The sequence below is a fragment of the Rana temporaria genome, chromosome 12 (assembly GCF_905171775.1).
Source record: "Rana temporaria chromosome 12, aRanTem1.1, whole genome shotgun sequence".
In the NCBI taxonomy this organism is placed as follows: Eukaryota; Metazoa; Chordata; class Amphibia; order Anura; family Ranidae; genus Rana; species Rana temporaria.
Genome location: NC_053500.1, coordinates 136,488,193 through 136,500,882, shown reverse-complemented (window position 1 = coordinate 136,500,882; position 12,690 = coordinate 136,488,193). Strand labels below are relative to the sequence as shown.

At 43.9% G+C, this 12,690-nt stretch overlaps 1 protein-coding gene across 1 annotated transcript in view; it reads right to left on the bottom strand.

The window, feature by feature from the left end:
* Positions 1–11,758: 11,758 nt before the first annotated feature.
* The window catches only part of LOC120918957 (myosin-1B-like), a 43,879-nt gene continuing 42,947 nt past the window's right edge, over positions 11,759–12,690 (bottom strand). The window contains exon 40 of the mRNA XM_040330875.1: positions 11,759–11,901. Within this exon, the coding sequence (XP_040186809.1) occupies positions 11,887–11,901 (15 nt within the window). The 3' untranslated portion in view covers positions 11,759–11,886. The remainder of the gene's footprint in view (positions 11,902–12,690) is intronic.

Genomic DNA, 12,690 nt, shown 5'->3' with positions numbered 1-12,690 from the left:
ATCTACTGGGCTTCACTCATCGTAGCATACGGGCGGACTCCGCACATCCCGGACATACTATTAATGCCATCCCTTACGGACAATTTCTTAGGCTCAAACGCCTGTGCAGTTCTCCTGAGAATTTTTCTGTAGAGGCCACTGAAATGTCACACAGGTTCAGAGATAGGGGATACCCTGTTAAAATCATTAATAGAGCTCTATCAAGAGCCAGTGCCATACCCAGGGATTCCCTCCTGAGCAATATCTACATTCCAGCCAGAAATACACATAGCATTCCCTTTAGCGATGTTCCTGTCTTTTCCACTCCTTATAGCTCTGAATTTAACAAAATCAAGTCCATTGTCAACAAATATCTCCCCATACTATATGGTGATACAATTTACCAACATATTCTGGAGAAGGGCATTAGATCTGTCTCCCGCAGAGCACCCACCCTCGGTAGCAAACTGTCTCCCAGCCTTTTTCAAAGTCACAATACTAACATGAATTGGCTTCAGTTTCAGGGTACTTTCAAATGCGGTATGAGGCTGGGTTCACACTACTACACTACTTTCATCCTACTTTGCTCTGCTACATTGGTCCTACATTTATCCTACATTGGTCCTACATCCATCCTACTTTCATGAACAGGATACTACTTTGGTCCGACTTCAATGATATTCAATGGGCCTGAAGTAGGATCAATGTAGGACCAAAAGTAGTACAGGGAGCATTTTCAAAGTCGGACCGACTTGTGTAGGACACTACAAGACGCTCTCATAGGGAAACATTGAACACAGAGCAAAGTAGGATGAAAGTAGTGTAGTAGTGTGAACCCAGCCTTAGTGGATGTAGGTACTGCAAACTAATCAAAAGTGGACAGCATGTCCACTCCTATTCCAGCGAGAAAAGCTTTTCCATCAAACATTTCATAAACTGTAACACCAAGTATGTCATATATGTAATTGGTTGCAGCGCATGCAAACTTCAGTATGTGGGTCGCACTACCCGCAGAATGAAAGACAGGTTGCGTGACCATCTATATGACATCGATAAAAATCATGACACCAACGTGGCCAGACACTGGAACCTCATACATCATAAGGACATATCTAGTCTCACTGTGCAGGGAATTGAAAAAATCACAACACCCATTAGAGGGGGGGACAAATTCAGAATTTTGTGCAAAAGAGAGGTATTCTGGATATTCTCCCTTTACACGAGAATTCCCAGGGGCCTCAATTTTGAATGGGATGTTTCCCACTTCTATGACTGACCAGCCTACCGGCCCTTTCACACAGGGTCCTTTCACACTTGTTTTAGTATTAGCGGGTTCAAGCGCCTCAATATCAGATATACTACATCATTGACAGTAAGGACTAGTATATGCCCTAGCCAGGGGCGGACTGACAACTCATGGGGCCCCCGGGCAATAGAAGATTATGGGGCCCCTCTGGCTTACAGATAGCCACCACGCCAGGAGGCAGTGCAGAGGTGGGGCAGCTAAAATCTTGGGATATTCACATTAAAAGCATGTCAGTTTCGGACATATCAGGGACAGATCTAAAAAAAAACACAGATTTTTACATACTGTCCCTGGTTTTACTGAGCCTGGCAACCCTGATGGGGCCCCCTAGTGGCATGAGGCCTTCGGGCAGTGCCCGAGTGACTCAATGGTCAGTCCGCCCCTGGCCCTAGCTGAGTACATATATACATGCATTCACATGCATGCACATCATATACATGTGCAGTTGGAGCCTTTTATCTTCAATTTGTCTTCCTTTATGTGCATATTTATATCTATTACCAGCCTGATTAACTGTAGATTCTATTTCATGTACCTATTGGGCTCTGGTATCGGCTTATGACTAGTACCAAAATCTGTCCGCATGCGATATTCATTAATCTGCATGTGGGTACTCATATGTGTGACTATTTAGCCCACCATACATATCATATACAGCTCGTGTACCCCGTTCCAACCCTTCATGCTTTGTGATTTTGCTTAGACGCGATTCCCACATGTAACCTCTTTTTACAGGGCCCTTTCACACAGGGTCGTTTCACACCTGTTTCAATACCAATGGGTTCAAGCGCCTCAACATCAGATATATCACATCATTGGCAGTAAGGACTAGTATAGGCCCTAGCTGAGCACATATACACATGCATTCACATGCATGCACATTATATACATGTGCAGTTGGAGCTTTTCATTTTTATTTTCGATTGGTTTTCCCTTATGTGTATATGTACATCCATTACCAGCCTGACTAACTGCAGATCTCATTTCATGTACCTATTGGGTTTTGGTAACGGTTTATGACTAGTACTAAAATGGCTGTCCGCATGCAGTATTTACTAATCTGCATGTGGGTACTCATGTGTGTGGTTATTCAGCCCACCATACATACTATATATAGCTCTTGTACCCCGCTCCAACCCTTCATGCTTTGAGATTTTGCTTAGACGCGATTCCCATATGTAACCTCTTTTTACATGGCCCTTTCACACAGGGTCCTTTCACACTTGTTCTAGTACTAGTGGGGTCAAGCGCCTCAATATCAGATATACTATATCATTGGCAGTAAGGACTAGTATAGGCCCTAGCTGAGTACATATACACATGCATTCACATGCATGCATATTATATACATGTGTAGTTGGGGGTTTTTTTTTTTTTCCATTGGTTTTCCCTCATGTGCATATATATATATTAGGGTTGTCCCGATACCACTTTTTTAGGACCGAGTACAAGTACCGATACTTTTTTTCAAGTAGTCGCCGATACCGAATACCGATACTTTTTTTAAATGTGTCCCCAAATGCAGCCATGTCCCCCACATATGCAGCCATGTCCCTCTAGCCATGTCCCTCACATATGCAGCCATGTCCCTCACATATGCAGCCATGTCCCTCTAGCCATGTCCCTCACATATGCAGCCATGTCCCTCTAGCCATGTCCCTCACATATGCAGCCATGTCCCTCTAGCCATGTCCCTCACATATGCAGCAATGTCCCTCTAGCCATGTCCCTCACATATGCAGCCATGTCCCTCTAGCCATGTCCCTCACATATGCAGCCATGTCCCTCACATATGCAGCAATGTCCCTCTAGCCATGTCCCTCACATATGCAGCAATGTCCCTCTAGCCATGTCCCTCGATGCGGCGGCGCGATGCGGCAGCGGCGGGGGGGGGAAAGGGGGGGGGGAAGTATTCTATTTAGGTATCGGGGGTATTTGCGCGAGTACGAGTACTCCCGCAAATACTCGGTATCGGTCCCGATACCGATACTGGTATCAGTATCTGGACAACCCTAATATATATCCATTACTAGCCTGATTAACTGCAGATCTCATTTCATGTACCTATTGGGTTCTGGCATTGGTTCATGATTTACAGGTTATCCACCATAATTGTCTATTTGGTATGGTTTTATACACTTGTTGTGATTTTCACATCATCTATACAATATTTCAATATACCTACCACTTACATGATTTTGGTTTTAGAGGGTTCTACTCACTCATTTTTACTTTCATTTAATATTTTACTTATAATTTCAAAAATGAAGAAAACATGGTTTTACTTACCGTATTTATCGCGGTATAACGCGCTCTGGCGTATACCGCGCACCCCCAAAGTGGCCCCCAATCCTGTGGGAAAAAAAGATTTTTTGTTTTTTTGTACTTACAGTTTTGGTGTCTTGCGCGGCGTCCATCTGCGGCCTCGTCGGGTCCGGCGTCCTTCTGCGGCCTCGTCGGGTCCGGCGTCCTTCTGCGGCTTCGGGTGTCCTCTTCGGCGGGTCAGGCGTCCATCTTCGGCGGGTCCGGTGTCCATCTTCGGCGGGGGTCCGGTGTCCATCTTCGGCGGGTCCGGCGTCCTTCTGCGGCGTCCTCCCGCTCGTTTCCCGCCACGACTTTGAATACTGCGCCCGCATATAGCGAGCGCAGTACACTCGTGAATCTTCGGGCAGGCTCGGGCGCCTCTCGCACTGACGTCCTGTACGCTCAGGACGTCAGGACGTCAGTACGAGAGGCGCCGAGACTGCCCGAAGATTCACGAGTGTACTGCGCTCGCTATATGCGGGCGCAGTATTCAAACTCGTGGCGGGAAAGCGGTTATCGGCGTATATCGCGCACCCACGATTTTGCCCTGATTTTCAGGGCAAAATAGTGCGCGGTATACGCCGATAAATACGGTATCTGGAAAATGTCACTACTTCCAATAGACACATTTCATTTGGTACCCCTTTCCCCCCCTCTCCTTATGTGTACGGCCTTCATACGTTCTGTGCATATATATATATATGTATTTATTTACATATATATTTTTTATTGCCCTTGTTGGGCTTTTCCACAGCACACGGTAATGGACCTCTATACATATACACATACACTGAGGGAGGTGATACATCCCTTTAGTGATGTACCTTTCGAAATTCTGTCTATTCTTTTACTTACACATTATATACTACTATAATAGAGTGTATTATAGGATTTTACAAGCATTTTTAACTAGGGCTTATTTTCAGGGTAGGGCTTATATTGCAGCCCTCCTGGAAAATAACGCTAGGTCTTATTTTCAGGGTAGGTCTTATTTTTGGGGAAACAGGGTATTACTTTTTTCCAACACCACACACTACTGGGCACCTTTGCATTTATATTATCTTTTACCGGTTTATTATTAGTTTTATGACACCTTTTATACATATATATCTTTTACACATATATTTGTGTATATATACCCATGTATACTTTTCACATTTTATACATACTTATTAACATAACATAATAATCACAATTTTTTCTATCATAATATATATTGCAATTGGTTCCTTGCTCACATCATTCTGTCCTTGCTTTAAATATAAGTGACATCACATGCTTCGATTATATGGGCTTGTCGGTCTTTATTTTAGCACATGCTTATAATACATTTTCATTAATCATCAACTCACTTTCTTTATTCACATTTATATTTACACCACATCCCTGTCATACCTCAGCTTTTAATATGTTTTTGATTACTATTTATATTTTTACATAATTATGTGTTGCCTTTTTGGTCACATTTATTATTGTCCACACTTGTATTTACAGATTTGTTTCACTTTGCAAGCCAGTTTGTTTCATGTGTGCTTTTTTTCACCTATGCCTTTTCTCCCCACCCCCCCCCGCATGTGTGTTGGATACTGGCTAATTGCTGTAGTCAATCACATGCTGGGTGGGTCCAATTAAGCATAGATTTCTGTGTGTATATGTATACCTGTTATTTTTTATTTCATCTATAGCTATGATTAAGCATTGACACTCAATGCGAAACGCGTCAGCTGTTTATTCCACTGTGTGCTGATACCTGTAGTGCATTTTTTCCTGTACCCAATAAAGGGCACGTCTTTTTTCAAGTTACTGGAGTGCGGCTGTCCATATCCTTATTGTTTTTGCACATCCTGTGCATTGCCAGCACCCATCTGCTTCTGAGTGGACATCAATTACCTTAGTGAGCTCACCTGGAGCGGCAGCTCTCTTACCTGTTCATCGTAGCATAAACATGACAAGCGCCAATGAAGTTTAAAACCAACTTGTATGGATTTATTCTACAAAGGGCCACACTGGAGCGACTAAGGGAAGACATTACTTAGCTGCAAAACATACTAAAAGCATTGATAGGGTCGGTCCACCCAGAACTGATATTTGGTGGGTGGTGGAGAGTTCAACAATTCAACCATCTTCTTCCATCTATCAGAAACTGTATTTGGTGCACATCTGCTGTGCCCATTATAAGGGGTTCCCACCATCCCTGTGCAGAGTTTCCATCTCTTAACGCCTACTCTGCCCAATGTGGAGGGGTTCCCGGTATCCCTGCTCTGAGTTCCCAATTTTTTACCTCCACTGCGCCTATTGTAAGGGGTCACCAACCATCCCTGCTCTGAGTTCACATGCCTGAACATCTGCTGCACCCATTGTGAAGGGTTTATACTATTTGCGCACTGAGTTCCCGGGTCTGTACACCTGTTGTGTCTATTATGAGGGGTTCCCACCATCCCTGTGCTGGGTTCCCGGGTCTGTACACCTGCTGTGCCCATTATGAGGGGTTCCCACCATCCCTGTGCCGAGTTCCCCGGTCTGTATACCTGCTGTGCCCATAATGAGGGGTTCCCACCACCCCTGCACTGAGTTCCTGGGTCTGTATACCTGCTGTGCCCATTATGAGGGGTTACCCCATCCCTGTGCTGAGTTCCCCGGTCTGTACAAAGGCTGTGCCCATTATGAGGGGTTCCCACCATCCCTGTGCTGAGTTCCCGGGTCTGTACACCTGCTGTGCCCATTATGAGGGGTTCCCACCATCCCTGTGCCGAATTCCCGGGTCTGTACACCTGCTGCGCCCATTATGCGGGGTTTCCACCATCCCTGTGCTGAGTTCCCGGGTCTGTACACCTGCTGTGCCCATTATGAGGGGTTCCCACCATCCCTGTGCCGAGTTCCCAGGTCTGTACACCTGCTGTGCCCATTATGAGGGGTTCCCATCATCCCTGTGCTGAATTCCTGGGTCTGTACACCTGCTGTTCTCATTATGAGGGGTTCCCCCATCCCTGTGCTGAGTTCCCAGGTCTGTACACCCGCTGTGCCCATTATGAGGGGTTCCCACCATCCCTGCGCTGAGTTCCCGGGTCTGTAGACCTGCTGTGCCCATTATGAGGGGTTCCCCCATCCCTGTGCTGAGTTCCCAGGTCCGTACACCCGCTGTGCCCATTATGAGGGGTTCCCACCATCCCTGTGCTGAGCTCCCAGGTCTGTACACCCGCTGTGCCCATTATGAGGGGTTCCCCATCCCTGTGCTGAGTCCCTGGGTCTGTACACCCGATGTGCCCATTATGAGGGGTTCCCACCATCTCTGTGCTGAGTTCCCGGGTCTGTACACCTGCTGTGCCCATTATGAGGGGTTCCCACCATCCCTGTGCCGAATTCCCGGGTCTGTACACCTGCTGTGCCCATTATGAGGGGTTCCCATCATCCCTGTGCTGAATTCCCAGGTCTGTACACCTGCTGTGCCCATTATGAGGGGTTCCCACCATCCCTGCGCTGAGTTCCCGGGTCTGTAGACCTGCTGTGCCCATTATGAGGGGTTCCCCCATCCCTGTGCTGAGTTCCCAGGTCTGTACACCTGCTGTTCTCATTATGAGGATGTCTCTGCTGGTTTGGGCCATATCTTTGCTGGATTGGGATGTCTCTTTGCTGAATATATGGGGATGTTTCTTTGCTGCAGGGCCGTCTTTAATGTTGATTGGACCCTGGGCAAAAAAATTATTTGCCCCCCCCCCCCCCCCCCCCATGCAATTTTGCTCTTCACTTGCTCTGAGACATACAATAAATATCAGCTAGACTTAAAATCAGTTCACTGTATCAGATCAGACAGTGATTGCGATTGGTTGCCAGAGGTTACAGCGTATCATTACCACCTACTGACTGGTTGCTAGAGGTTACAGCACACATTACGGCTCACTGATTAGTTGCTAGAGGTTACAGCACACGATTTCTTCTTGTCTTGTTGATTGGTTGCTAGAGATTACAGTACAGTAATACGGCTCACTAATTAGTTGCTGAAGGTTACCGCACATCATCTCTTCACTGCAGAAGGGCATGATATTCATATGAATGCCGCATTTATTTACATATGAATGCCGCCGGCCTCGGCTATTTACATATGAATGATGCCTCAATTTACATATGAATGCTCCCGTTATTTACATATGAATGATGGTTATTTACATGTAGACATAGGGTCTGCAGGTGAGTCATCTGTACACAACAATAGGGCAGAGCTGGGCAGCGTTAGTAGCAGCGCTTCACCATACCTCCCAACTTTTTGAGAGGAGAATGAGGGTCACCTATCAGCAAATGTATGCAGGTATAAGACACACCCCTTGCCACGCCCCCTTAAAGGAGAATTGTACAAAAAACAACATTGGTTTAAACCACAATTGCTTTTTTTACCACTACTATTCCTTTATATTGGCTTGTGAAATTTACAAATGCAGCAATTTAGAAATCAGATGGAATGCTTAGGGCTGGAAAATACTTTTTGATAGATAAAAAGTGCATTTTATATACAGCTATACAGGTCAAATCAAAATGAGGGACAAATGAGGAGGAATGAGGGACAGAGGGACATTGCTCCAAATCAGGGACAGTCCCTCAAAATCAGGGACAGTTGGGAAGTATGCTTCACACTGAGATATCAGGACACAGCTCAGGACTAAAACTTCAAGGGACATATATGAGGATGTCTCTTTGCTGGATTGGGCTATCTCTTTGCTATACGGGTTTATTTCTTTGCTGGATTGGGATGTCACTTTGCTGAATATATGGGGATGTATCTTAGCTGAATATATGAGGATGTCTCTTTGATGAATATATAGGTATGTCTATTTTCTGGATTGAGCTGTCTCTTTGCTATATGGGAAAATTGCTTTGCTGGATTGGGATGTTGCTTTGCTTTATTGGGCTTTTTCTATTTGCTGAATATATGGGGATGTCTCTTTGGCACACCTCTCAAATTTTTGAGATGGAAATGAAGGACACCTATCAGCAAAAATATGCAGGCATAGGACACACCCCTTGCCACGCCCCCTTAAAGGAGAATTGGCCAAAAAACAAGATTGGTTAAACCCACAAGTGCTTTTTCTACCACTACTATTGCTTTATATTGGCTTTTTTAATTTACAAATGCAGCAATTTAGAAATCAGATGAAAGTTTTAGCAATTTTTTTTTATAGATAAAAATAAAATTTTATAAATATCTATATAGATCAGACCAAAATAAGGGACAAATGAGGAGGATAGAGGGACATTGCTTCAAATCAGAGACAGTCCCTCAAAATCAGGGACAGTTGGGAGGTATGTCTTTGGTGACTATATAGGGCTGGTGGATTCGGTGGACGGCCTGTTGGGCAAGCCCTGGGGAATGTTAGTGGTCAGGTTCGGAGAGGCCTAGGCCACATTTCTGATGGCTGACCTGGCCGCGCGTGTACACAGCCACCATCCGCCCACAGTGTTCAGTTCAGATGGGCAGTAAAACAGTTTTTAGCAACCCCCCAGCTGCAAGTGTAAAGTAGTCCTTATTGAGATCGTCACACAATATTTCTTGTCTCATTTATGTCCACTTTAGAGTCTCAGTGCTCCTGGGACCTTAGTGCATACCTAGTGCAGAAAGTTCGGAACGGTAAACACATTAACCTTCCAATTTATCGTTCGTTCGGCAGAAAATTTCCAAACTTGTCCCAACGATTATCGATTGTGTGCCCATTAACTGTTCGAAAAACGAACATACTGTCTGAACGACCGAATTTCGGCCGATTTTTCGTATAGTGTATGGCCAGCATTAATCAATTTACATCTGTGATGTCTAATTAAGCCAGACTTAATTAGCACAATAGACAATGAGCCAGACTCAATTAACACCTATTAACAGTATGTGTCCACACATGATTGAATACTGTCCTATTGACCTGTTGGGTTCAGAATAAACCACTATATTTCAAGATATCCTGCAATACATGAATTATCATTACTGTCCCATCTCATGTAATCCGAGATATAATTTCTCAGTCATCCTATGCCCCTATTGGACATAGGATGACCCTAGACACAAGAGTCATTGGTGAAAAAAACACGATCATTTTTCGGCATGAAAAAAAAACGACGTATTTCGGCATTTTGAAAAAAACGTTTTTCCAACTTCATCATTTAAACGGCGTTGCCCACACACCATCGTTTTTTAAAAATGCTCTAGCAAAGCGCGGTGGCGTACAACACGTACGACGGCACTATAAAGGGGAAGTTCCATGCGGATGACGCCACCCTTGGGGCTGCTTTAGCTGATTCCGTGTTAGTAAAAGACGATTCGCGCTTTTCTGTCTGTTACAGCGTGATGACTGTGCTTACTCCATTATGAACGGTAGTTTTACTAGAACGGAGTCCGCCTTGTGTGAATGGGGCCTAAGAGGACACGAGGCCACACAATGAGATTGGAGGAGAAGCAGTCTAACCTTAAAGTAATTGTAAAGGCTTGTTTTGTTTTTTTAAATAACAAACATATTTACATGCTCTGTGCAGGTGGTTTTGCACAGAGCAGCCCAGATCCTCCTCTTCTCGTGTCCCAGGGATATGAAAAATTATTATCGACATTGACACAAATACACCTTCACAGGATGAAATGGATGGGCTAGTGTCTTTATTCAACCTTACCTATCATACTATGAGGGAAACCTATCAGCAAAAGTATGTAGGCGAAGGACACACCCCTTGCCACGCCCCCTTAAAGGAGAATTATACAAATAAAAATGATTAGTTAAACCGAGAAGTGCTTTTTTTGTACCATGTAACGCAGGGATTCTCAAACTACGGCCCTCCAGCTGTTGCGGAACTACACATCCCATGAGGCATTGTAACACACTGACATTCGCAGACATGACTAGGCATGATGGGAATTGTAGTTCCTGAACAACTGGAGGGCCGTAGTTTGAAGACCCATGATGTAACGGAATGGTCCATGATACCCAGAGACTTTTGAAGGATGCGGGGTACTCCTGTGCCAGCCTAACCAATGACTCTTGTGTCTAGGGTCATCCTATGTCCAATAGGGGCATAGGATGACTCAGAAATTATATCTCGGATTACATGAGATGGGACAGTAATGATAATTCATGTATTGCAGGATATCTTGAAATATAGTGGTTTATTCTGACCCCAACAGGTCAATAGGACAGTTTTCATTCATGTGGGGACACATACTGTTGAGGTGTTAATTGAGTCTGGCTCCTAAGATATTTCATTGTCTATTGTGCTAATTAAGTCTGGCTTCTGAAGGACCTCTCATTGTGTGATGCTAATGACACTGTGTTGTGTGAAAGTTCTATTGATGATAGATGTGTGTTGGCAGTCTGAAAGGTCAGATGTCTGACCTTTCAGGTGTAGTGGATTAGCATGACAATTATGTTTACTAAAGGAATGTGTATTATGTAGCAGGTGAGAATAACTTATTGCGGAGTCAGAACGTCTGGGTAATGATTAGTAATTAGCTCATCTGAATGTCATTATCTAACGGAATGTGTATTGAAGTTCCTTGTGTCATGTTGTGGGTGGAGTTGAGTCATTGTCCAGATTTGGTTTCTAACTGTATATAACAAGCTGAGTTTACCATTAAAGGATTCATTCGTTTGGAACCAGAGAACAGAGCTTGTATCTCGTTATTCTGGGAAAATCCATATGGATCGTGTCTGCTGGATTGTGGAGTGTCGGATAAGCTGTCTTGGGTTGGTGGAATGGAATATCGTAAACGGTGTTAACCCCTGACCCCAGACCACTATTCCTTTTATATTGGCTTTTGAAACTTACAAATGCATCAATTTAGAAATTGGATGGAAGGTTTAGCGCTGGGAAGCACTTTTTGAAAGATAAATAGTGCATTTTCTATACAACTCTATAGATTGGACCACAATGAGGGACAAATGAGGAGCAAAGAGGGACAGGGGGACTTTGTTCCAAATCAAGGACAGTCCCTCGAAATCAGGGACAGTTGAGAGCTATGCGTTAGAGTAAACCTGTTAAGAGACATAGAGCGGCAGCCATCACTATCCTTCTGAAAAGTCCTGTCCCTTTGGAGTCTTTATTGTCTTCTATGACAAGCATGTGGCCAGTGAAGATAGACCTTGTGATAAATCACATCAGCATTCCCCAGTATTGCTATACTAATGAAAAGAAATACAACACATGGAGATTTTTTTTTTTTGGCTTTATGTTTTATTTGCACCTAGAGCTACACGTACTAATTACATACGAACAGTTTTAATTACATAAAAGTCCATATTGTATGAACTTCTGCAAAGTGTTCCTTGATCTCTTCACTCTTCTGATTTCTGCAAAGATAGATAAAACAAAAAAAAACATTAGTTGGATGATGTACATTAAATACAGATAATCTGCGATAGAGTCTGCAGTTTTCTTGCTGCCTCCAGACTGCTCATTGGTCGATAAATGATCATTCAAAACCTCCCCGGTCACCCCCACCACCATGTAGGATCCCTTCTGCCACACAATGCCGAAAACAGCCTTTCTTAAACGTTTTAACTTAATGCACTGCCCAGGGGCCCTAGGTGCATTGGGGCCCCATGATCTCGCATTACATCATACTTGCAAACAATCCCGGTGACTTGTCGTTATGGTTCCCCTATCCAGATGGTTCCTGTAAGGACTGCGCAGGCGCAATCCTTGCCGACGGAAATCTCCGAACCTCGACCGGCATCCAGGCTCATTTCTTTAACATCCCCGTGGATTGGAGGATGTTAAAATAAATATATATATTTTTTTATTATTATTATTAAAGGGCTCAGAGGTCCCCAGGGCCCCATGTGGCAACCCCCCCCCTTTTTTTTTTTTATAAATGTCAATTTGTTTTGTGTATATATATTTTTTATTTTATTTTTAATTAAAGGCCCATATAAATGTTTATTTATTTATTTTTTATTAAAGGGCCCAGAGGCTTCTTTTCTCTTTTAATTAAAGGGCCCAGAGGTCCCCAGGGCCCTGGATGGCAACCCCCTCCCCTTTTTTCTATGTATTTTTTTTATAAATGTTTATTTTTTTATTTATTTTTTATTAAAGGGCCCAGAGGCTTCTTTTCTCTTTTTATTAAAGGGCCCATAGGT